The 26,464-nt window shown below is 44.4% G+C and overlaps 2 protein-coding genes across 2 annotated transcripts; both read right to left on the reverse strand.

The window, feature by feature from the left end:
* Nucleotides 1-311: 311 nt before the first annotated feature.
* vps26bl (vacuolar protein sorting 26 homolog B, like) lies at nucleotides 312-3,799 on the reverse strand. Its single transcript, XM_061299310.1, has 6 exons — nucleotides 3,416-3,799; nucleotides 2,835-2,991; nucleotides 2,491-2,655; nucleotides 2,248-2,423; nucleotides 2,037-2,179; nucleotides 312-1,881 (listed from the first exon to the last, which is right to left on the reverse strand). The coding sequence occupies exons 1-6, from the start codon at nucleotides 3,636-3,638 to the stop codon at nucleotides 1,753-1,755; spliced, it is 993 nt and encodes a 330-aa protein (XP_061155294.1). The 5' UTR covers nucleotides 3,639-3,799; the 3' UTR covers nucleotides 312-1,752.
* A 689-nt stretch (nucleotides 3,800-4,488) lies between these two features.
* Nucleotides 4,489-20,289, reverse strand: jam3b (junctional adhesion molecule 3b). The gene is made up of 10 exons (XM_061300110.1): nucleotides 20,280-20,289; nucleotides 20,045-20,203; nucleotides 9,192-9,260; nucleotides 9,002-9,115; nucleotides 8,776-8,928; nucleotides 7,961-8,163; nucleotides 7,279-7,378; nucleotides 6,884-7,013; nucleotides 6,734-6,788; nucleotides 4,489-6,554 (listed from the first exon to the last, which is right to left on the reverse strand). Exons 1-10 carry the CDS (start codon nucleotides 20,287-20,289, stop codon nucleotides 6,519-6,521), a joined length of 1,029 nt encoding a protein of 342 aa, XP_061156094.1. The 3' UTR covers nucleotides 4,489-6,518.
* Between the last annotated feature and the right edge of the window lie 6,175 nt (nucleotides 20,290-26,464).

Consider the following 26,464-nt stretch of genomic DNA (forward strand, 5'->3'; position numbering starts at 1 on the left):
TTTTTTTGTTTGTGAAGGATGCATCTTCATCAGTCGCTTTAGATAAAGGAAAATCAAAGTTTATCAAAGTTTTGTTAAAATGCATGATATAAATGAAAGTCAAAGTCTCGCTATTTTGAAGACAATGCTGTGCTTGTGTAAATAGAGTAGTTTGGATCGCTCAACCCATCGGGGTACCGCTTGACCCAATATTGTTCTTGACACAAATCTGCCCTCTAGTGGCTCGTAAAGGAAACTCCACCGGTGACGTTTTGGAGAGCGCCAGGTCAACTTGTCTGCAGATAAACCATGTCGTAAAAAAACACAAGACATTTGTTCATTTATAGTTCGTTTATTCTATTTCAATTTAATAGGACTATTTTACAAACAGCATTAGACAGGCTTCTGTCTGTATCAGGGCTGGAAAAAAAATAAAATACACAACAACTAAACATACACAGGCAAGCTGAGCCAGATTTTCTCCAATCAGTGAAAATCAATCAGCAAATAAGCACACACAAATTAAACACAACAATGTGCCATTTTACTCGAAGGACTCATGTGGAATATAAAAATAGAGGGAACTTCAATATAATCCATCATGAAAGAAGCGCAGTTATTCTCACATGGGTGCTTTTCTTTTTCAGAATGGGAATAGAAAACTTTTTTTGACTTCATGATATGTATTTCAAAGTTAGCAATGCATTTTCAGTTTTACCCAGTCGAAACATTTTGTTGCCAATCAACCCTCAGGCACAAAGAAGACTTAACTATCAAAAAGCGACCGCCGACACCGACACCATCGATTGGAGGCGGCGGGCGTGATCCAGAGAGGTACAGTACGTGAAAAGTCGTGGGAACAAAGCCAAAAAAGGATGAAGCAATTTAGCAAATTGATTTTCAAAGTGTCAAACATGCCTCCAATAAAAATGAAATGATTTTTTTTTTTTTTCATTTTTGATAGCAGACAATTTCTTTAATGACATGATTTGTCATTTGGTCTGATAAAGCAGAAAAAAAGTAAAGTAAATATAGAATATTTCTGATCCACAAGGCTTTTAATACAGTGTATCAATTTTATTCTTTCTACAAGGAGGTGCAAAAGTAGACATGTTTCCCCCCCCCCTCTTTTTTTCTTTATGTTGACCTACTTTTGCACCCCGCTGCATCATCACTATTTCGTTCGAATAAAATATTTCTGTCAAAAAATAATTTTGGACGACTTCACTGTCAATTGTGTATTTTCCTTCAACTTAAAAGCGTCACATCAAAAGTGACATCTCCACTAGGTAAGGCATTCAGCATATGATGCTATTAAAAAAATAAATAGTCTTTTCTTTTCTGGTGGAATGTATGAAAATGTTCAGTTCTCTGGTATTCAGTTCATTTTCTCTTGAACTTCAAGCAGATAAAGGTCGGCTTGGCTTCCAAGGCAGCAATTAAATGATTCATTGATAAATGTGAGATTTACGTATAGGAGTCGATCACTGCTGCAGCTGGCAAGAATTCAAGGTCATGTTAGGGACATTGTATTTGCAAATGACTGTATCTTCAACAAGTTGACGACAACCCACCAAAGATTTAAGTGGCACTAACCAAAGTAAACACTCTCATTTGTTTTGTCAGGAAAATGAAAATAAAGCTCATTTGGTGGCTGCTTTTCAAAAGGAATACAATCACTTGCAAGTACAATTTGAGTGGAGCACAAAAAAAAAATATTTTCAAATTCGCAACTTGCTGCGGCAGTGAGCTGGCGGGGAGGGCTGGGCCTTTTTAGTCGTCCTTTTCATCAGCCTGGCTTTTCTCTGCGTTGGAGGAGCTTTCGAATCGTTGGGAGGCAAGGATGGCTTGATGAGACATGCTCTTCCTTGCAACATCGCTCTTCCTCCACAGCGTTATTTCCTGCAACACCAGAAGATAAAAATGTTTACACATACACAGTTGAAAGCATGACCGAATTTGACTTGTCCAGTTCACTTGCTATTGTGTCAAAGGTCTGTCTGAGGTTTCCATGAGCCACTTGCGTTGGGATTTGAGCCATAGTTGCACCAGTGTACCTGCTGTTTGAAATAGCGCCTCTCCTCCTCGTCGATGAGGACCAAGTTGAGGTAGTAGCGGACTGAGAACTTCTTGTTGACGTCCCTCATGGTAGGCGTTATCTCATAGCCTGCTAGGAACAGCCTGATGGGGATGGACTCTCCTGCACAAGTCACACTTTGTTAGACCAGCAGATGGATCCGTCACTGTGGAAGAAACCTTTCAAATTACCTCGGACCGGCGCGCCGTCCATGATTTCGTACTTGGCGATGGTATCGTTCTCGTGGTAGACATTGGGCCCGGTGCCAGTTGTTTCCCGCTTGATGATGTCAATCTCCATATGCTTGATTTTAATTCGCACGAGCAAAAAGTAAATCTTGCCGACAATGACGTCTTTGAGGTGATACCTGCAAAGGACGCGGACACCCTAAAGAACACTTTCAAGCGGCCACGGGCGTCGCCGCTGAAACCTACTTGGATTTGTTGTACTCAAACTCGATGTGTAGACAGTCCTCGATGCCGACTTCCATCTTGATGGAGGAGTTGATGTCGGGGTAGGTGCTGAGCGTGTGAACCACAATGTCCACCTCTTTGCCGATGTCGCTCAGTCTGCGGGCGACTGTGGCTCTCAGAAAATAGCTGGAGGCAAAAGATTAGTCTTGAAATGGAAATAGCTGTAGGCAAAGCACATTGTTAATACCGTCCATTATTCAAACGAAGCAGAGTGTACATCCGCTTTTAATAATTGCAGCTAAACGGTGGTCCCGGAGGTGGAGCTCATGTTGTACATATTGGACGGCTCAGGAATGCAAACTCACCGTAATTTGACATTCTGCCCAGTGTAAGCCTCATAGGGCTTTTCCACATGCGTGAACTCAAAGTCAAATGTCTGCGACTGCGTGAGCTCCCCTGGCCGGGCCAAGTCTTTCACCAGGGACACAAACTCGTGGTGGTTTCCCCTGTCGTAGTAGAGCTCTGAAAGACATTTTCATTCTTTTTTTTTTTCTTGCCTGACATATGACCGCACTATATATTGGACTAAATGTGGCCAGCTTTGGTCTGTGAAATATTTGGTCGACCATCGAAAATAAATGACAGTTAATGATGGCAAAATTGACATTCCGGACGCGATTTGGCTTGGACATGGATGGTCAGGTGACCTGTGAGCGAGAACTAGCACATCTGTCACGAGACCGGAGCCTTTCGGCACACTTTTGACAGCCAGCCGCCTGCCTGCCTGCCTGCCTGCGTGCGTGTGGAAGACATTGGGGCGCAGCGGTATTGTGACCGAGCGTTGAATCCATTCTCCTGCAAAGTGTCCGCCGGCCGTCGCCTGTCAAGACGACGTGACTGCAAGGGGCGAAGGCGCAGTCGGTGCAGGCCACCGCCATTGGCTTACCTATCTGGCCAACAAACTCAATCTTGATTCCGTTGTGCTCCAGCCTCTTGCCGGGGTATTTGAGGTTGACGTTGACCTTCCCCGACACCGTCTCGCCGTCGTAGAAGAGGAAATATTTATCCTTTTTGCCGTCCTCGCTTTTATGCTCAGCTTTTTTCCTCGTTTCGGCATCATTGAGAACTATATCGACGTCCGCACTTTGGCCAAAACCAAAAAAGTTCATCGTTGCTGGTCAGGCTTGTTTTTTGGTTTTGTTTTTCTCCGTCAATAGAATTTGTAAGCAAATGTGCTCGTTGTTCTAGCGATCGTTTGTTTGTATCGTTCAAGTAGCTTCTCAGTTGTTTGACGAGCCCTACTAGTTTCAACTGAGTTACTACGCATGCGTCAACAGTCACGTGGACTCTTACCACTTCCGCAAGTAGGTTCCCCCATCTTTTTCAGTTTCCCTCATCAAACAGAATATTCAATTGAAATATGCAAGGTCCAGGATATGTTTGATGCTGTTGAATACATGCAATAGCAATCTTTTTTTTTATAGTAAGCTGTCTCCGAGTGGGATGGATGTTCAATGGATTCAACTTGGAACTGAGGATGTAATTGCAGAGTAGCGCCGGTAGAGGTCCAACTTGAACAGTCGATGTTATTGAAAGAAATCCAAATAGGAAAGATGCGCAACGATCAAGTGATCCAACATGATACAAGAAATCCCCCGAGCCGAGCCGAGTTGTTCAGATATGTTGTCGAGAATGTCATTATTTATGATGGAATGCAAGCAGTGGAGACATCTTGTCAATGTGTCAGTTCATCATGTCATACTGAAATATTTTGTAAATGGGTCTCATCCTTGTGGCAATTGTGATTTCCTCCCCATCCCTTCACTTGCTGCTTTACCACTCACTCCCTCACGCTATTCTGTCTTGTTCAGTGTTCACTTGCATGTGCTAGTAAACAAAAAAATGTGAGCTAATACGCATGGATCAAAAGCCATAGGAATCCCTATTAATATGACAAGTGAATTGTATAGTGAATGGACAAATCCCCCCCTCCCACCCAACAAGCCCTGGAAAAGCATGTCCGAGTTTAGATGACAGCATTTATTTCTTGGCATTGAGTGAATAATACAAAGTTGGAGCTCCGTTTTCATTGCCCTTGACTAAAAAACAAAGTTACAGCGTGATAATAAACTGTTGCTTTCTGTGCGAAACAACATGCAAATCCTACACAATTGACCATTTCACACTGACATGTGATTTGTGAAAAGCAGAATTTAATGAAAGAGTTTCATTTGCAACAATGCGGCAAGAAGTGTGCGTTGATGTTTTTTTTATACAAACTGCAGTCAACACAAGCCAGTAGTATCCTTTTGCCTAATAGTGTGTCCTTACCAAAAATATTTTCCACTATATATATAGGCACAACAGTAATATATATTTCTATGTCTATTTCAGCCTGTCTAGTGTAATCTATGGGGGAAAAAATATATACACGTTTGCAGATATGTAAAAATTTGGATTACATCATCCCTCTCAAACGCCATGTTTGCGGCTAACTGAATGAGCAACACGAAACCTCAGGCAGAATAGCAAATGGGCAAAAGAAAGATCTATTCTAACGGCAGAAGGCACTTGGGAGGAATGAAATTTGTATAAATGAAGGTGGAGCCTCACTTTGGATCCATTAGTGATCTCAAATGAGTTTGTGGTATGGAAACTCACTTGACTGTGTTAATATTTTAACAAGGCGGTATGAACAAATTCCTATGTGCAAATGTTTGGGCAGATCATCTCGAGCATGAATTACATTTCCCAAGAAAAATGTCAAAATGGTGAAAGTGAATTGCTCAGCTGTTAAAGAACTAGAACAACGTTAACAACAACAACAACAACAACAAGGTGTGGAGTAACATTTTGCTGGCCACATGCCTTTTTATCAGTCATATGAATCCAAACTTTCATACTCCTTTTCTGATTGGATCTATTTTTCATTATCTTAAAAGGAGGATGCAACACAAAGTAAGTACCTATATACAATCAGTAAAAGTGTTAACCTTCCAGAGCTCGAAAAGTAATAAATGTAACTTTTAAAAGGATATGCTCCGCCCCAGCCACAAAGAAATCTGACATGAGATGAAAAGGGCATTTTTTGAAGGCTGGCTTGGTTGTTCATTGCATTTCTGTCTTTTTTTTTGTCGAAGCGGCGAGGGGTCTGGAAGGCTAACTCGTACACCCTGTCAAACTTGGATTGTGATCATGTCATAGTGAACGACGCACAACAAACAGGACAGTAAAATCGCTATATACAAGATGAACAGCAAGCTGAGAAGGACACTTAAAAAAAAAAAAATGAAGAAAACGCAACGCAGCACTGATTGTGTTTCACAGCATTGGACTGGCACTCTTCAAAAGCTCTTTCTAAGACAACAAACAAAACAGAGGTCCTTTTTTCTTTTTTTCTTGTTGTTTGTGTTTTGACAAAAGAACCTGGGCACGGCCATCTCAGCGGACAAAGTTCAATATGCAAGACTGCTCACGAAGCGCATGTCGATATGCAGAACGTTTGTTCTTTTTTTCTTTCTCTACCGGTGGCAAAGGTAGAAATTCTGACAGGTTGATGCAAAGTGGTTAAAGTAACATATTTAAACCCACAACCAAATAATAATTACAATAAAAAACAAAACACAGTTAGTATTTTACAAATATTTAAAAAAGTAAACCTTTATCTATAGGCATTCAAAATATATCCCATCAAAAATAGTCTGACAAATTTCAACAGTAGAAAATAAACGTTATAGAAATGACAAACGGCTTGAAGCGTCATGTAGAAATGTGTCATGTTTGACTGATTTTGGTGGGACTATGTGTTGTCAAATATTTCATCCAAGTGGATTTGAGAAATGACTTTCAAATCCATGCTTGAGCTCAGCAATACGTATGGAATATGAAAATGTTTTTGCAAAATCTTGTCACCTTTGGCAAAAAGTTGGATTGAAAAAGTCACGTCGAGAGCTCAAGGCCATGAACTCGGTGACGAGACCGCCGAGACCGCAGCCGCACATGTCACTTGTTTCACTTGGCACTTTCCCACTGTCATCCTTGCGTCATTTTCATATCACAAATGACGACTTATGTCGAAAGTCACCCTACAAAAAGGAGCAAAGACGCCATTTTAAATCCAGCACACTTGCATTCAACACAGGGTCATGTCGAGCTGAGATGGCCCTGAATAAACAAATCAAACATTCATAGCTAAATCAAAGTTCGGAATCCCCCCCAAATATCTTAGCATAATAATAATATCAAAAATAAATAATAGGCGTACCTCGTCCTCCGTCCGCACATAGTCCACCCCGTCTCCTTTGGCTGGAACTTTGTAGCTACAACACAGATCACGTGGAGGTGAATGCGTGTCCAACATGTGCTCTTGGACGGACGCGCGGACGGACGGACGGACGGGCCCACGTTTGTTTACCTGTTCCCTGCCTGCTTTTGACTTGCGAAGTAACCCCGCTTATAGGCGCAGCAGATCCCGGCCGATATACATATCAGTACGACCACCACCACCACCACTCCCAGGACGATCCCCACCACATCAATATCATCTGTGGACACACAAATGGGACATTTCTTAAAGTTAAGTTAAAGTTACTTTTAACTTTAACTATGTATCTCAGATTGGAAGGCTTCAATGGGATTTCAATTGGTTTCAAGGACTACGGTGGGTTTTCCTTTCATTACCACAGAGCGGGCGGGGTGGGGGGGGACAAACATTTCTGCCCACGGGAGCACTGTATAAATAAAGTAGTCCATGAACTCCGATGAACTCTTAGAATCTGAATTTCAACGATGTGTTGATCCGGCACTTACAGACTTCCATCTTCTGCGGCGCACACTCAGCATATCCTGCATCGTTTTTCGCTCGGCAGTAGTACTCGCCGGCGTCTTCTTTTCTGACTGAGATGAACTTCTACGTAAGGGGAAAGAAGAAAAGAGACGCTCAGTGTTTTCAAGTGTGTAGGTAGCCATTTGTGAATGCTGACAATCTTTAGTAGCACTCAGATGTCAATGGTTTCATGTTATCCATCTGTTGCATTGTTTTCCCACCCGCCAGTATAGAATTCACAGTCCGATGGTGACGGGCACAGGTGCGAAAAGAGCTCGTATCGTCCAAACCTCGTTGGTTTACAGCTGCCACCAACAAATGCCTTTGGAGTTTGACACAAAGGAGGAGACTGCCGTACGATTTGGCATCACGGAGGCCAGCTCGCTCGCTCGCTCGCTCGCTCGGGTGAGTTAGCGGGGCGAGCAGCGTCCGACCTCCAAAGCCAGTCCTTTGCGGAATGTGCGAACGAGGACAGCACATTCATTCCCCTTGTGGCTCAAGCCCTCCTGCACCATCAACTGTCTACCCAAAATATCCCGCCTACCCCTGGGCGGGTGGGCCGGCGTCCAGCCACCGTTCCTGCCTGCCTGCCTGCCTGCCTGCCTGCCTGCCTGCCTGCCCCACCCTCCTCGCTCATGCGTGTCCTCGTCCAAAACACATACTCACCAGAATTCCTGTTTCCGAGTTGAGCGTGTATGACGAGTTGAAGAACTTGATGCTGCTCTTTGGGTCCTCAGGAATTTCCTCCCTGTTCTTGAACCACTGGTACTGAGACTTAGGGAAACCCTCTTCCTCCGAGCAACTCAGCTCGGCCGACTTCCCGAAAGGTACCGATTTGGGGACGTTGCATTTCGGAACCACCGGCTTGACTGTTGTGGAGAAAGAAAGAAAGAAACAAGAAAGGAAAAATGATACAATGATTCGACGCAGAGCCGCCCCGCCGCCTTCCTCGCAACGAGGATGCGTTTGGGATTTTTGAGCGATGCCAAAAAATGCAAGCAAAACATGCGGCCCTTGCTTTCTTTAGCACTGCGATTGAGAGCAGATGCAGTTTCAGAGCTTTCCCCTTATAGCCCAGAACATGCCTTTGCAGCTGGGTAGGTCCAGTCCGCTCACAACACATCCTCACATGTATGCCAAAGGCTTGGTGCGACCTACAACACGGTGTCATCTTACCGCATCCAAAGTGTGAACTCACCGGGCAAGGTCTCTCTCTTTTAAGGGCAAAATGAAATCGTGTTATTATTAGCCTCAAATTTGGAATCCTCTTCTTTCGCTCTCGTATTAATTTCACCATACGGTGACGTGAAGATCGCGATGGGACATGTTGAGATATTATTATTGGGAAAACCTCCAGAGGGCAGATTCCGGATCAAGGCAAAAAGAGTGCTTCATAAGTTTATTTGTCTCTGATTAAAAAATGGTCAAACTTTGTTGTCTGACCCCAAAAAATTGGGAACCAGCGATTGAGCGTAGCGTACCTCGAACGACAAGATCAATGGCAATCTCGTCAAAGGACTTGAGGTCTTCGGCAGCTGTGACCTCGCAACGGTATTTTGCCGTGTCCAACCGAGTCGCGTTGGTTATCACCAAGGTGGCAGGTTCTCTGATCACCGCTCGGTTCTCCAAGTCACCTGCGCAAAGAATAACGTCAACGAGTGAGTGACCGAATAAACGGCTGAATTTGCGTACGACGGACGGCTTTACCTGAAACTTTGTTGTTGAAGTACACATAGCTCGGTCCCTCCGCTTTAATCTTTTTCCACTCGATTCTCGGATTGTTCGTGGAAATGGAGTCGATCAAACACGATAATTCAATTCCTACCGAGTGGACGAAAAGACGGCACGTCAGCACAAGCAGCGAATCCTTTTCTTTCCTTCTTTTTTTTTTACTTACTGTCAAACTCATCCGTCCACGGCGAATCGTTGTCCGTCTTCAGTACAACTGCCAACACACTCAAGTAGCCTTCAAAAGAAAGAGACAAGGCCATGCGAAACAAGATTTTCCGCTGCATTCATCTTCGTGATGGTGATGATCTCACGCTAATTTGCACAATACCAGCTGACGTGCTCCAACCCATGCGCCGCCGTGTTCCTTTTAAGACTTGGGGGTACATATGCTCATACCATCAACTCCCTTGAAGGAGATGAATGTCAATCCCATATGATGATCTTTCTTCCAATGCTTTTGTTTTTCTTCATCTTGCATTTCTAGTTGTGTTTGTCAAACTATATTGTCAGTGTGTGTGTGGGGGGGAGTTGTTTCCATACACTGGGTAATTGTGCACAGAGGCATGTGCTCTTTCAGGGCAAGCTCACCACGCCACGCCAGTAGTTCAACTGGCTGCCGAGCCCTTTTCTCTCTCTCTCTCTCTCTCTCGCTCTCTACTCTGTGGGCCTGACGTTATTGCCTGATGCTTCAAAAAACACTGGCCCAAATAGGGAGGGAGGGCCAACAATCAGCAGTGACCACTGGCAGAGCTAGGATATTTCTAATGGGTGGTGGGGTCACGGGGTGCCCAAGGATATCGGCCCCCTCCCTCTCTAGGTCCGCCACTGGTGTACAGTATGTATCTTAATGAAAAAAGGATCGGCTAGGATAACCGGAGCTTGCCCTTTGGAGACGTGGCAAGTATCTAGGGGGGAGGTCACCTGCTAAAGCAGACCATCTAAGCTGATTATCCCACTGCCTTTTTTGGAGATCATGACAAGACGACAGCTTGTTTAGTGCAGACGTAGCAAGATGACATCATCACGCTTGAAAATATCTTTGGAGAAAAACTTGTGCATGTGAAACATGTGACGCAGGGCTGCACAACATGTACTGTGTAACTTTATCAGACTAGGCCAGGCATGCTTAGGAGTCCAAAATATCCGAATGAAATGGAAACCAAAGATGCCACGGACAATAACATTCTGTTATTCCCTACAACAATGCCAACGACATCTTGTTTGAAACGACGACACCTAAACGTTCTATCATCGGGTATCATGACGTACATGATCAGCTTGGAATATTTGGGATGACTCTTCTTTGCTGTCTGCCAGTCAACAAATGGATATCAAAGTTGTTGTTTTTTTAAATCCTTACTTGCTGACCCTACCATCTGTAATCTTCTGCTTTAATTCCTTTCTAAAGTCTCTCTCTCTCTCTCCTTCAGGTTTGACATCACAGACTGAGGTTTTCTTGATTCCTGCACTGAGTAATAAAGCCTCCCTCCCTCCCTCCCTCCTTGTTCTGTTGTAATACACCGTTGGCTGTGATGGTGAGGTCGGTATCATAAATAGAAAGGTTCAATTAAGCAACCTCGAGATATTCCCTGCCTGCCTTGTGCGTCGTGCAAAGACTATTCCCACGCCCTACCAAAGCATGAACATCAAAGTATCCGCGCACACACACACACGATATCAACCAGTTGCCGTTTTCGATGCGAGGGCTGCTCGTCGACGATGAAATGAGCTCTTGTTATGACCAAATATGGAGCAGTTGGGGATTTGATGTTTTAATCCATTCTATTATTCATCCAGCTGAGTACAGTCAGTTCAATAAATGTACACAGAAGATTAATTTTCTCAACTAGTTTGACAAAAATGAGTGTTGCTGCTGCTCCAATGCTGGCTGGCCGGCTGGCCGGCTCCTGCAACTGATCTATTTGATTCGAATGACATGACGGGCCTAAAAATGTCTGACCTTATCAGAGGTTTGACCGCCTTTTCACATGAGAGGTAAAGGGAGCAACACGTTGGACGCCAGGTGCATGTGGAGGGAGCGAGCGAGCGAGCGAGCGAGCGTGGATTTGCACAAACGCCACATGTCCCGCATAGCCCATTTATTCACTGCAACACTCCCAATTTAAACAGGGATGCCAGCCACAGGTCAAGGACCACGTAGTCGAGAACCGAAAGAAAAGCTTTTGTTTTATATTATATTATATTATATTATATTATATTATATTATATTATATTATATTATATTATATTATATTATATTATATTATATTATATTATATTATATTATATTATATTATATTATATTACATTGCATTATATTACATTATATTATTAAATGAGGTTACACCGCCCGCCACATTCATTTCTTTCCATTTGTCTAAATATACAGAAATATTCAGTGACTCAAGAGTGACTCATCGGATAAGCCTTGGTAACAGATGAATCAGAGTACCGGCAGGTAATTCCAATGTCTTTCACGTTATCCAGGTGTCGACTAACAAGGTGCAGTTTAGTGCCACCGGGCCTCTTTGCGTATGCATTTATGTATGCCGCATTTACATATGTTACTGGAGGCAATTATCTGGAAGCCCATTCGGGCCAGGCCGGGCCGGGGCGTTTGCCTTACTGCTGGTGAGCCCTCTGAGGGCGGCAGGGTCAAATACTCCGCCGGAGCCAATGAGGGGAGCTGGGGGGAGGTGACGGTGTCACCGAATGCCTAGGAACCTGTCACTTTAGATCAGCGTTCATGTTTGCATGTGGCCGCTTTGACTTCCAACAATTACGGCAAGTTCACAGGCTTGGATTAAGGGGAGGCAACTTCTACTACTATTCCATCTTTCCCTTCAGATCATCAACGTTTGGAAAAATACTTGCTCGAGGGCTCTAACAAGTGGCCAAATACACAAAACAATTCGCTGGCTTTGTGGCGTTTCACAGAATGCCAAAACGAGGCCTGCTATTTCTCAATTTAACAACCCTAACAGAAAAACAAGTAGGACTAGAAAGACATATTTGTACTCCCTGAATGGTTTTATTCAAAGTGACTTACAAAGTCCAGAAGGTTGACTGGCCATCAGCAGCAATGAGCATACATTTAAATGCTTTTCTGTCCTTAATTTGCTCTGTCAGAGAATTCTTCCCATCACAGCATCATCGTCTTTGACAACCAGTGCACATGGATATCAAGGGTAGCAGTAGTCCTGATGGTCCACATCAAGTTTGTGCATTTCTTCTGTCAGTCCAGTGCAAGGCCAGTTATTATTGCTGATAAGGACAACCAAAGAATTCAGAGTGCAGGTCAACTCTAAAAATAGTCGATCAGAAGCAGCACCAGAGTGAGCCCACTAATTGGGATGGCTAGGAAGCGCAACGTTTCAACCTTCCGCAGCGTTTCTGACAAATCTAAAGACCAAATCATTAGCTGCTGCCGGTTTTGACACTTGAAGGAGACAGTAAAAGCCTTGTCAAAACAGTTTGGGGCGCAAAGCCAAGCGTGGGAGCAGGCCTCCCCTGGCGCAGCAATTCCGTTATGCCAACAATGTGACATGGCACACATGTTGGACGTCCACATGAATTGGTGAGCTAGCTCCGTGGCGGCACTTTAAGGACCATTGGATACCCAAGAGTGGGGCTTGGATAATTCAACTCACACTTTTTCCGCTGGAGTTGAAGTGAAATAAAGGCCAGGCATGATGCTTTGCTTTGCTATCATGAAAATTTGTGCTCCATCACACCAGTGGCGGTGCCAGAATTAGCTCCTCGCCACACTGCACACAGATGGCATCACTCGTGCTCATTACAAATGCTTCACATTCTAGTTGGGGGCTGCCCGACCCCTTTCTTAATCCTAATTAGGAATGCAATTTCCACGCAGGCCTCTTCCCAGCATGATGAAAATAAATGTTGGATGATGGCAAACACGACATCACATGAAAGCCAAAGTTGCAATGTTGCGGATAACAACATTCGACCGCTTCCAAATTTCAAACGTCGTTGAAATGTTGACAATCATGCCGTCCGTCCGTCCGTCACTGTGAATCAACCAATCCTTTCACTCCAGCATCATAAAAGTCGACACTTCACAGGCTAATCAAGTTGATGTTACAGGGAGCAGAAGCACTTTGCAGACATCAGCATGGAGTGGAGAGAACCACCATGAGCTCATGCCCAACTCACAACGGAACAATACACACACAAAGGCAGACAACACAAACGTGTTGACTTAGCAACTCCGATCTGCTTTATCTGCCTGACTTCCTGCGTGGGCTAAGGACGCCCGCCCGCCCGCCCGCCCGTCGAGGGCTAAAGTGAAAGGGCGGCGGACACAACAACTGCTCGCACAACTCTGCTGACTTTTAATTCTCTTTTCATTAGTTGTGCATTCAGGCTCCGTCGGATTCAGTAGTTCATTGATTTAATTTGCCTGCATGGACACTTTTCTCATGGCATCAAGGGCGCCCAATCCCACAGAGCACACAAGGCAGGCGTGCCGTGCCATGCCCTGAGGAGCATTTCTAGCTTGAACTTTCTCAAATGATGAAAATAAATGATGTACAAGTCCGTCGTAGTACCTTCATGAAAAAAACAGGATGCCGAGTTCAACGATGAAAGAACCCTGGGACCAAATCAGGGCTGTTCCTCTCTTCAAAACACCGACAACCCCCTTAAGACAACAAATGTTCATACAAAGATTTAAATAGTAAATAGTTTGTGAAGGCTTGCTGAGTTGTGGAATAGGGAATGTAACTTGGACAACAGCTGGGACAGGAAACCATCTGAGGCTTCTGATGCTGCGCACCACAAGCGACCCCCCACCCACTGCCGCCGTGCTTCCATCACCTGCTCCGAGTGGAATCCATCATGGGTTTCCCTCGGAAATACCAGACGGACTTTGGCGCTGGAAAAGCCACCGATACACACCTGAACCTCCATTTTACACCCTTCAATTCCTTACATGATAGTGTCAAAAAGATTTCTCTTATAGAGTTTTACAGCGTGTAGAATATTCCATCAGTTAGCAATGTGTGGGACGGGCCTGCAAGGAATATTCGGACCGCATGGAATTCTTTGAGTGCGCTTGACACACCCGCTCCTAATAAGCCGTGACTAATGGTCGAAAATGCTAAAAGACCATCGTAATCTTCTTAGAGGCATCACTGACTCACTTATGAGTGTTGGACATTTAGTTTGGATCCCTCGTGATGGAGACTGCTATTCTCATTTTTCCAGACATCCATCAGCAATTTACAGAGATGCACATTTGCCACGTTGAAAGCTAATAAAAGCATGGGATGATTGCTCCAGCTCAAAGCAGTATGCTAACATTCAAGTTAACGTTTCATGCGAGACGGCCGGATCTATTTTCTCAAACGGTTGCTCGGATTTTCGCTGGGGAATCCTTCATGATTTAGTCATTCATGGAAACATTGCGCTGTTTTTTGTGGTAGAAAAAAATGGCAAAAACTGAAGAACTGATATTTTGTTGTTTTTTTTTTAATCGCAGTGACCCAAAAGTAACAGTTTTGCAACAGTTTAGCACATTCTTGTGACTCCAGTTCACAGGGAGACGCCATTTGGCACACATCGCCAAGGCAATGAACATCTCGAATTTCTCCACAAAATACAGATGAGATAAACTGGACTTGCATCCCATGTCATGATCGTTTTAAGTGATGGGAGGTCCACGGTAATTGTGGCTCTCAAAGGAAGCATCTCCCTGCTGTAGAGCATTTGTTTAAGCTCATATGTTTACGTGTTGCTAATGACCGTGGAATTTATGCTGATGTCTCAATTAAAGTCTCAGCCAGGAAATGGCATTTGCGATAACGTGCTCATTTGGGCTATTGCTCGGGATGACAGGATATGAAGTTTAAGGTTTGGAATTGTTTTCGAACAACAACAATTAGAGTATCCCTTTACAGCAGAAAAAAAAAGTAATAGAATCAGGAAATGTGTGTAGAATGTTGGTCAGTTCCTTCCTCTTGTTTTTCCACTTAGGTTTTATCTCGGGCTGAAACCCAGTCAACTTAAGAGTTATTAATTACTGCGACGACACATGACAAAGTGGTGAAACCCACCCAAATAGCTTCCCTTTTCACTTTTGGTTCCTATGACACGGAAAAGCAAGCAGAGCCCGCATGTAAAGCCCTTCATTCTATCGGAGCTCAGACAGAGGCCAGCCACCATGCTACAAACGCATCGCCTATGTCTGGCATCCGGACAACTATTTCAGGCACGTGCATACCCCAAAATATGCGCTCACACACACACACGTGGCAAGTGGTGCGTGTGTGTGAGAGCTGGATCTGAGCTTCAAGTCATGCATTGGCCCCGATACAGACCGTTCAGGATCCAGGTGATGTTTTGTGACAGAATCAAGAAAGTGCATTAATGCTGCTGCTGCTGCTAGCTAGCATCTTGAATTATTGATTCTAGTTCTATTCAACAAGTCACGTTTTGATACAACAAGTTTTGTCCCCCCCCCCAGAACATTGGAATGGTTAGAAAAATATTTGAAGATAGCAACAGCTAGTGAATATTTGAACATTTGACCAAAGAGCCATTGGTGTATGGACCGAAACAACCCAAGAGTGAGCATGGTCAACACAGACCGTGGCCAGGGGCACATTCTCCAAAAAATGACCCGGACTTGAGGTTTAAAGTGTGCTCAAGCATACATGGCCTCGTGAGTGATTTGTTGTCGTGACTCACTCACAAAAATGAGTCAAGGCCATCCGACATCAAAACATGTGCTTGTTCTGCAACCTAAAAAAAAAACGACAACAAGAGAAAACAGGTCACACACCTCCCCAACCATTGTCCAGTGTGAAAATGGCTGGTTGGTAGCAAGCCATGGTCGATTGGCTCGTATGGGATCATGTGCTCGAGAGTACATCTTTGAGCAAAAATAGAAGCTGGCATTTGGTTTCTATCACGCTGGAAATACTGTCCGACACGTTTCATAGAATCAAATTCCAATTATTGGTTGTTACTTTACTCAGCTGCACTCCAACACTTGACCTATTGTGCTCGCAAACTGAACTCCAGTTAGTGTTCTTGAACACACGCACCGCTAATAACTCATTTAACCGGGCACGGAGATTTCTGCATGGAGCCGTCATTGCCAAGTGTGGATGTAGTGAGTCATTCATTTGTGCAATGAAGTCAGAGATGTATAATTTCTGCCCCTCGGGATCTCCCTAGCGATGCGATCATGAAAGATACGATGTAGCTTGATGACGTTGCCAAACAGTCATCTATTCCAAATGATTTGCCCAAAACAACATTGTCCTTGAAGAACCATAAATATTCTCATCATAGAAATGTTTGAGAGAAGTCCTTTTTCAGAAGGATTATCAAAGACCCCATTTTCAGGTGGAGCCAATGGTTTGGAAATAACTCATGGTGAACACCTGAGCTTTAAAGCGCAATTGCCTCTTTCTTTACAGCCTGGTAAACCCAGAAACATCAAATGGTTCCTGAGCCATTTTGTGGTTTTAGTGTGGAAGTCTCTCATCCATCTCGTGCATTGCCTCGGCAAAAAGGAAAAGGCTAATTAGTTTGCTAGCTTCCGGATGTTTGATCAATGGTGGCCTGGTTTGACCTATAGATGGATGCACTGTTGCTATCCAGTAAAGACACAAGCAGAACTTACTGTGTTTTCCTCCCTCAAGGGAGCATGTGACCCTACCCCACCCCACCCCATCCTCCGATAAATATCATCAAACAGGAAGTCATTTGTGTGCTGTGCACAGATACGTATTTAACGGTTCAGTGCAGCAAGAGAAAACATTCATGCTCAATGGCCTCCTACTCTTTCGTTTGTATTGACAAGCGGCTTATGAGATATTTGACCCAATCTGTCAATTTGTCTGGAATCTTTCTTCACAGCTTGCCCTCCTCCTCTCTGCTGTTATCAGCAGGACAGACGGACTTTCTTTTTATCTTTCAGGCAAACAGGTGGCCGGCCGGCCGGCCGATATTGTTGCACCTCATGGAGGAGGTTTTTCAAGCTCCATGTGTTTTCCATTTGGAATGTTACATTTGCTTGCATGGACACTCAGCTTTGGGAGGGACGCTGTAGATATTTCTGGTGACGCCTGCTTGCGCCACAGCTCCAAACACCTCCACCCACTCAGGCTCAGCTGTTTCGGCCAATTCCAGAGGAAGCAGCCGTGTGCCGCCGCCGCATTCGCCGCATTCGCTTTATACACTTTGGGGTCCGCAAGAGAGAAATATTCATGACAGCCTGTAAGGAATTGTTTTTATGATCAACTTTGTCAAAATTGGGAGTGAGCAGTACTCAGTCAGTCTCCCCCTCTCCCGAAACATCGTTCCTTTCTCGCTGTGACATCTGAGCCCAGAGCAAAATGTCAATATGCCAGAGCTGACTCTCACTCAGGGCTTTCTGATATGAATAACTCCTGACTTGGAACAAACAAATGCAGAGCATTAAGGGACGCCTTTGTGTTTGTGTCTGCCGCTCGATTGCGTGCCATTCTCTGTGTCCTCCAAACATTTGCTCGCAAGCTTTGGGTGGGTCAGGAAACATCTGACAACATACGGGCTCCTAAGGGAGCGACTGACTATCTGCAGTCATCTAAGGGGATATTGACTCCTGTCTCGCCGAGCCAGCGCTCGGCCGCACACGCCAAACAATGTGTTTGGTCGCGTCAGTCCATGAGTAGCAGTTTGAGAAGCGCTGTTGTGTGATGAAATGGCTTATCAGCAGAGTACATAACAACAACCAGCTCTTTGACTTATCTAACCATGCAGATAAAGAGATGGCTCCAATTGGATTCCGTTGTCATCCATGAATGGAAACAAAGATAAGGTAGAGGCAATCTTCCAGGAAAATAGTGTCAAATCTTGAACTTGAAATGATGCTCTACCACACTCAGAGTCAACAAAGTCAAAGTAGCCCGCTCAAAGTTTGTATTTGATTCAAACGAAGCCACTTTGAGCATCTTCCGGAGTCTCACATCGTTTTGCTCCGTCCACTCTTGGCCAAGACAGAGCAGATGCTCGCTCTTCTTTGGAATATTCCAAGGCAAAGTGCTCAGATGAAGCCTAAAATGCCGATGGAAAGTCTGCTGTAAGCATGTGCACTTAAAATAACAATGGCCTGTGTCTTTTGCTCCGTTGACAGATGACTAGGATGATATTTACAGCTATGTTGGCTTTAGGCTTCACTTGGAATAGCTGAGGCCCATTGAAGAAGAAGGCAGACAAGGGAATGAAACTGCAACTAAAAAGGCACATGTGACGATAAATCGATAGAACGCAAGCTTGTGTGGCCTGGAGACATCCACATGAAAACAACGTTTGACGCAGCGTGACTCCAAAAATAAATGTATTTCAATTAGTGGTGGCCTATCAGCAGCTATTAGTATTTCACAACACAGCCTTTAGGCAGCTTCAATCGAGCCAGATTAATGCTGTTTCTAAAGACACGGCCAATGCTGGCTCAGAGCCAGTCGACCACATGGCTAAGCCCCTGTCCGAGCAAGACAAAAGAAATTCTTAAATCTTCACCAGCTCACTGCTCCCTCTGAAAATGTCAATTGTTCTCCTGCCATGCCCTGTCACAGATTTGCTTCGGGGAAACACTATCAAAAGTAGTGACGAAAGCCTCCGAAGCCTCAGGTTATAAGTATACGGTCAATTATGTGTGTCACATTTTTGATTTTGCAAGTCATGTTTCAAAGTTCATGTCCATCATCCCTTTGAACCCACAAACATCTTTTGAGTAGGACAGATTGTGTCTAAAGTGGAAAAAGGCTGCAGTGTAATTCAGATTAAAGCGTTTATACACGTGAAAGATCCCAGGAGGGTCTCATGTCTGTACTTTGATGGCTATTTTGGTCCCACTCTTGCCTGAGAATGAACCTGTGTCCAAGGGTAAGACGGAGACATGTTAAGGTAAGGTAAGTGAGTCCAAATAGGATAGGAGCAGTGTTTTGAAAATCTAATAAAGGTACACTGCCTAGGCCAAACTACTTGATTGGACTATTCTATGGCTCTTCCCTTGTGAGTGATTTTCTTGCTTGGTCAGAACGAAATCAGACTCAAAAAGGTCACGTAAACAGCCCTGCTTCCCGGAACGGCTGCTCACGTAGCTCAGCAGCAACAAGTGGCTTATTTAACGATGAGTCATTTCAAACCACGCGGCTACCAAGATGATTTGTTCCTGATATATTTCTTTCCAAACCCTCCCTCATTGTTATGGTACGAACAACTGGAAAACCCAGAGTTCGCCTCTACAGGTGTGCGTTCATCACTTCCAGCTGTATGCTGATAAAACGGCGGCGAAAACACATCGAGCCGATTCTGGTCGCGGGAGAGAGCGGGGGCGGCCAGGCAGGCAGGCAGGCAGAGGACACCGACTGGCCCGACTCCTCCCGCGGACAGCCTGCCTGCCCGCCCGCTTTATTCAGCCGGCAAGAAAAACCGTTATCTCGCATCACTACTTCGAACATCGCCACCGCGGCCCCACAGCCACGCTAAATAGTTAACGGCACGTCCACAACCATGTTTAATTCACAAGCACCGGGGCGTCCTTTGAACTCCAAAAACAAACTTTTCCGAAAAGTAAGCAAAACGCGATGGGGGGAAGCGACGATGGCGACGATGTTCGTTCTTGCGATGCGGGCGGGCGGGCGGGCGGGCAAACGATGAATACGAGCAAACTGAGAGTCGAACGATGGCTTGGGCGAACTGATCAAAAGCGGCTTAAAAACACTCGACCTGCTTACTTAGTCTTCTGTTAGTAAATTGTACCAAAATGGCGACTATATATTTGTAAAAACACGAGTCAGTCCGTCTCTTTTCCAAGGTAGACGTTCTCGTCCGTCTGGTGTGAGTTTTAGTGTTGGACGAACCTTGTCTGATGGGATCTCTTTTCTATCCAGCGCTCAACTCCAATCGCGAACAAACAGCGGCACAAGTAGCTGCACTTAAACTGGCGCGCTCCTTGTTGACAAAATACAAGAACCGTGAGTTGATTTCGAGCTTACTTACAGTGAGTTGAGAGGAGAGTCAGGAGGCAAGCCAGACGCGCTTTCGCCATCTTGGAGTCGACGCTGTGCTCGCTTTGACCCGTGGTACATGCGCAAAGTAGCCTAAACAGATTTGGCAGCGGATTGAGAGGGAGAGAGAGAGACACAGAGAGAGAGAGAGAGAGAGAGAGAGAGAGAGGGGGGGGGGGGTTACGTGAGGGGAGGGGGGAGGATTTCCAGTAGGTTTCCATAGCTACCGGAAAGCATCAGTCAAGTGGCCGAGAATTCCTGGTTGGCTTTTGTTTTGTTTGACTACTGTGGCCTTGTGGTGCATTGCAGTTACGCCAGGGAGCGAGCCCACCAGTGGAGAAAAAAAAAAAAAAAAAAAAAAAAAGCGACTGGAACTCGTCTTGACTGACACTTCCAACTTGTGACGTAGAAGGTGTCTGCTATCTATCCAGAGACGAAAATAAAGTGGAATGGAACTACAAGTAAAACAATACAGTCAAGTGACACAAATTTAAGGTCGCATATCCTGGTCGGCGGGGTCACCCGTGTATTCTAGCTGACCTCAGGCAATTTTTCAATGTTAGATTAGACCTCGGGGCTTTCGTGTACTTATCTCCCAAGGGCTGAGAGTTAGTTGTACAATTGAAAATGCTTGTGTGTGTAAAATTATGATGAAGGATTTCAGGGCAAAGTCAATAAGATTGCTTTAATCTGTTCATCTGTTTGCTGTTGTTGCTCAATTTCCACTCAACGTGTCAATGTACTGTACGTAAGTCCAAATACGATGCTACTTTTTCTCACCTGAACGTTTGTCATGCTATTTTTTTAATCGTTAAAATATCAAGATTGATATAGAAAGCCTTTGTGGATCAAGCGGCCTGCCAGATGGCGGCAATAGGCCGCGGCATCCCGATGGACCTTGACTGTTATTGCTTTAATGCCAAAATAATCCTTCACCAGGACCAAACTACAACTCGTAGAACTTTGATTTATAAAATGGATGATAAGGGATAGAACAGAATCCCGCCCATTCCTAATCATGGGCCAATCATTTCTTTTAGAAAGAAAGTCAATCTTCCACAACTTCAGTAAAATCACAAAAATTGTAGCAAACCTGGTTTTGCGTTTTCAAATCGACTGGGCTTTTCTGGGCTGGTCTTTTAATTCATGAAGTCCATACTAAGAAGTGGCTCGACTGTCACATTAAACGCGTCTTTAGGGTTGATTGTGTACGTCTGTAATAGGACTAATTGTGGGAATTATGCTTGCAAAAACAAACAAACAAGAGACAATATACATTTGTTATGTACATCTTTTGTGGACTTTAAAGAAATATTTTCCAAAACAATGTGAATTTTAAATGACAGACTGTCACTTTGGAGTTTTCACCGAATTTCCAAGCCTTTGGATGATGATGTACTAGCCATATTACAGTAGAGTGGGCCAGCTTCATTTGGAGTGAACAGGTACACTAGGAGACATCTATCTGCACATGTACTTTATGCACTTCACTTATTTCCATGGAACAATGATGTTGACGTCCCCCAGAGCATAGACAGATACAACATAGCTAAATTATGCACCAAATGCATCAAGCTTTCTACTTTGTGAGCTTGATGGGAAGAAATAGACCTTTGGAACACACACACATGCACGCACACACACACACACACACACACACACACACACACACACACATTTTTTTTCCCCTCCATTGTGTTCCTTGTGTCTTTTGAATAATAGAAGTGACTTGAGATGTATTGAATTCTCAGATTTATTTCCAGCGCTTCGAAAAGCTGGCCTAAGAGTCGATCGACTAAAGTGTATTTTGAAATCTTTTTTTGCTCGTGTCCCTTGTACGGTAAATACCCGGACATACAAGATGAACTAATGACCTCTTGTCTGATATTCTACTTTTCTGTGTTGAATTTGAGCACATTGTTCCAAGACTTTTGCATGTAGTCCAGTGCATGTATGGTGGTCCTTGCGGGGGGGGGGGGGGGGGGGGGCACCAGTCACTGTAAACAATGTGAAGTGTGGCACAGTGGTGTCCTCATTACAGCCCAAACCGAGGGAGCCATGTGCCACCAGACTGACTGCACATGAGCAAAGCCTTCTGCTGCTTTCCCTCCCTGAGGCAAGCCATTTGTCATTCTTCTCACACATCTTCACTTACCACTTGTAACTGTTCCCATACGTCCATACGTACGTACTACGTCTTGTCGTATTGTGACTGCAAGCGCAACATGGACGCGCAGCTTACCAAATGGACCGAGCAGGGGGAAGGAATGCATCATCGGTTCTCTTGGATGAATGCATTTTTGAGATTGGATTACAAGGATGATCAGAAAACAACAGCAACCCTGCAAAAACAATAGCTGTCATTAAAGGTGTCAGTTAGGGCTGTAACAAAAACGACAAATCTGTTCTGGGCCCTGCAAACGTAGCTATAATTAAAGGCATCAATAACAAGAACGACCGGTAAATAGAAAATCAATAGAATTGAAAATAAAAAGGATAAATAAATCCAATCAATCAATCTAATGGATTCTCTCCTGCAGGCCCTGCAAAAAGTAGGTCTAATAAAAGGCATAAATGAGTGCAGCAAAGCAAAACTATTTCCATTTGGATTCAACCAATATGAATGGAATCATATAGCATGTCTCCAGCAGATATGTATCAAATCATCTTTTATCAGAGCGGGGCAGTGTTTAAAAGCAAAGTGAACACGTGCGGGACATTTGCATGGACATCATTGAAGCTGCGAGTGCTGGCTGCAAGAAGGACCAGTCACCCTGCATCTGGACTCCAGAGGAAGATGCACAACCCCTGCAGGAGCGAGCGCCAGGACCACCGAGACGCTTATTAGCCTTATGGGATGACAGAGCTGTCCAAGCAAAAGAGAAGCCTTCCTACACAAAGAGGCCATTTAGGGGAACCTTTGACGATACAAAAATGAATTTAGTCACGGCTTTGCTTGCAATGCTAAAAATACATGAAAGGGTGCCATGTTGACACTGATTAGATTGCTGATTTGCTGGCACCGATTTCACACATCTTTTTATTCAGTGTTTGCAAAGCAGAGCGTCACACCAAATCAACGTTGATTTGAATGTGGAATGTTCGCTTTTCCCAAGGTGCGCATACACGAATCTCCAACTAGCACTATTAGCATTCCATTGAATGCAATGCCGACATACTTGTGCACTTCTTAGCAGGTACAGAATGATTTGGATTCCTTTAAATAGTGCATCCACATGATGCCGCATTCACTTATCAAATTCGACACTCCTACCGTTTCCTATGTATGCCTTGTAATGAATTTATACATGATTTAAATCCAATTAGAGGCTGATTAGGCAAAAGGCACGATTCAATGTATGATGTCATTTGTCAACCTAGTTTTAAAGTAGCAATGCTGAGGCTCCTTCTGAACAACAATCAAGACGGCTATTGAACATGGACACGTGCAAAATGAACACTTGAATCGGCAAACGTTATGAACATTTGCACAGACTAGTATCGGAATCAGCTTGGATCGGAGCCAGTGATACATATCATTACTGCACCAAGGTTTGTTGTTGGTGTAAATCTGCTTTTTACGTCCAAAAGTAAAAATATTAATTGTTCCTTTCATGTGGGATAAATTTGACGTCCGCCGACATTTCGTGTCATTAAAAATGGAAGTCCCAGAGTCGAGTGTTAACTCCAAGGACCATTCCGTATTCAAGGCGAGGCCGTAAATCTCGTGCTGTATTACACTTGCTTGGTGAAACGCTATTTCTGGCTCATTTATGCTCAAAGAAGCAAGTGAACCCGCAACCTCAGGGATGTGGAAACATTGAACTCAAATTGGATGTGTTCGAGCCGTCTCGGAAGGGACGGACGGACGGAGAGGATTAACTTGAGAAAAGAAAGAGTCCTGCAGTGAATGAACTTTGAAACATCGGATGATACGTCGTACTTAACACAAGTCCATTCTTTCCACAGGAATTAATCCAGCTCAGCTAATAAATGAGTTTCTTTAAATTGTCCATTCAAAACCTTTTGTCACCAGTTTGATCCAAATGAAAGTGTGCTATCATTTTTCTTTCCCATGCTCCATTTTTTGATGTCCTCCCAGTTTCTCTGGCAAATATTAATGACCCATAATCCATTTGATATGAGTGAGTGATCAGACTTTCTGCAGGGCAGGGAAGGATCCTCTGGCGGCCGCGGCAAGAAAACGACTGTGAATAATGCGAGCGTGCGCTTCTCGTGCCGATAAAGCAAGCTCCCTCCCTCCCTCCCTGCCTCCCTCCCTCCCTCCCTCCCTCCCTCCCTCCATATGATGCTCCAAGCCGTGCGGATTGGAAGCGGAGCTGCCGAGATGTCACTCTGGATCTCTGAACTGGGAGATGCCAGGTCACTGATCCTGTCAGATAGAAGAAGACTTTGAAGTGGGAGCTCCTGTAAATTTGACTAAGAGTGAAGATGAAACCACTGTAGCATGACACATCTCATGAATTAAACAATGCTCTTATTAACTCAAGTGAACTGCAGAAGTTGTCTCTCGGTGCTCGCCTGTGATCATTTTTTTTTTTTTTTCCCCTTCAAAGTCGTGTTTGACCACATGTGCGGGTAGAGAGCTTCTTTCCTAGTGGGATGGCATGGAAAACTGCTGCGAGTGGGGGGAGGTGACGGGATCTCCGATGCAGCCGACCAAAAATGCGGGCCAGATGCATCTCAATTCCAATTAGGTAATGGGAGCTGACAGCAGGCATGAGCGAGACACACACACACACACATGCGAGAAGGGCTCAATGGCTCTTCACAAGCGGCATTTGGCCGGCCAATGTCCCAGGGCAGGTGGGTCCACCTCAAAGATGAAGACGTGAGATGAGGAGCGGCCATAGAAACGGGATCAATAACTGACAATGACATTGCATCATGATGTGCACGGCGGTTATGCCATCACCAATGAACTGCCAAGCCAGTGGACGTGTCTATAAGCATCATTGGCACTGAATGTGGCCTGGCCCACCTGTCCTTGATTCTTGAACATGTGTGTACTCCTTGCCTGCAGCTGTCACCGATCCCAACATTCTTGGCATGCATGGCACACAGCACAGCACAGCACAGCACAGCACAGCACAGCCAAGGCAACAAATTGCCCGCTTGGTTAAATCCGAGTGAGCACTTGACGGCGGCAACGGCGGCATGCTGCCTTGCCACCTCCAGTGAGGCACATAGCCAGATTTGGGTCCTCTCCAGCTGCCTGTGGGCCGGCCGGCCGGCCGGGCTCCCTGTTATATGTTTTCAACGTGCAAACATCTGTGCAAAAACATGAGACGGCTTCCGATATAAACAGCAAAATGAGAAAAAATGAAGTGGCTGCATCTTCCAGATGCTTTACCAGTCTCAGTGTCTCCCAACAATCAGCTGGGCCCTTTCTTTTCTTGGAGCTGACATTATTTTCAAGTCGCACGCACCATGCACCTGCATCTGGTGGCTCGCTCATGACTCAGCCATATGATAAGTAAGGTCCTGGAATGGCAGTAAAAGGTCAAGTTTGCATTCCGTTTGTTTCTACAAACGAACTCGCACCGCACTTTAGTAATCTGGTGGTGGGCGATGATTTTGATGCTGATCTTAATTTGCCGCAGAATAAAGAAAAAATGCCAACCTGTCAGAACAGAGAAACATCTACATTTATGTTGATTGAATAGATTAATAATAGATTTTAACGGATGCACATATGGAATATTGAATTAAGGTTGCAATGACATCTAGTTTGTTAATTTGACTGAATATGATGATGTGTGTGTGTGTGTGTGTGTGTGTGTGTGTGTTATGGTGGTGAGAATGAGATAATTGTGGAATGCCCCCAAAGTAGGCCAGCTTCTGTTGTGGATCAGGATTGTGGAATTCTAAAGCACCACGTGTATCTACAAAATGTGCAGATAGTCATCTATACAATATAGTCGTGTATTTGTGACATTTGTAGCCAGTTAATTGTACATCGATTGTGAAGCTATGCTACTTTTCACTGCAATCCTTTTCACAATGTTAATAATCTAACAAATCCTTCTGTTTACAATGTCTATTTCTGATCCTTGGATTATGTGTCACGTGATACAATGCTCCAGTTTTACATTTCACAACAATCCTATGCATAGACTATAGATTCAACAATGATGTGGTTTTAATCTATCTGCTTTAGGATCGCATGTTCAGTTCAACAAAGAGCGAGCTGCAATTCTAAAGTCTATCAAGTCAATCAGAATCTCATCATTATTTCTACAATATGGCACAACTACTGTTTGATGCGGTGATTTGAAGCTCGAGGGTCTTATCTGTACCAGTACTTAAATTAGCCTAGCTGGAACTAACTGTGTTGCTGTTTTTGAAATGGGCCAAATAGGTTCAATCCACAGCAAAAATAGAGGAATTG

The sequence above is a fragment of the Syngnathus typhle genome, linkage group LG15, assembly GCF_033458585.1.
Source record: "Syngnathus typhle isolate RoL2023-S1 ecotype Sweden linkage group LG15, RoL_Styp_1.0, whole genome shotgun sequence".
Lineage (NCBI taxonomy): Eukaryota > Metazoa > Chordata > Actinopteri > Syngnathiformes > Syngnathidae > Syngnathus > Syngnathus typhle.

What these genes read in the sequence shown, in the direction of transcription:
- jam3b (XM_061300110.1), bottom strand. An exon ending in GTGGACGGATGAGTTTGACA is followed by an intron (nt 9,116 to 9,191) that starts GTAAGTAAAAAA and finishes TCCACTCGGTAG; the next exon opens with GAATTGAATTATCGTGTTTG. An exon ending in CTTCAACAACAAAGTTTCAG is followed by an intron (nt 8,929 to 9,001) that starts GTAAAGCCGTCC and finishes TTCTTTGCGCAG; the next exon opens with GTGACTTGGAGAACCGAGCG.
- vps26bl (XM_061299310.1), bottom strand. Translation starts at nt 3,638, where the DNA reads ATGAACTTTTTTGGTTTTGGCCAAAGTGCGGACGTCGATATAGTTCTC. An exon ending in GGGCAGAATGTCAAATTACG is followed by an intron (nt 2,656 to 2,834) that starts GTGAGTTTGCAT and finishes TTTTGCCTCCAG; the next exon opens with CTATTTTCTGAGAGCCACAG. An exon ending in TTTGAGTACAACAAATCCAA is followed by an intron (nt 2,424 to 2,490) that starts GTAGGTTTCAGC and finishes CGTCCTTTGCAG; the next exon opens with GTATCACCTCAAAGACGTCA.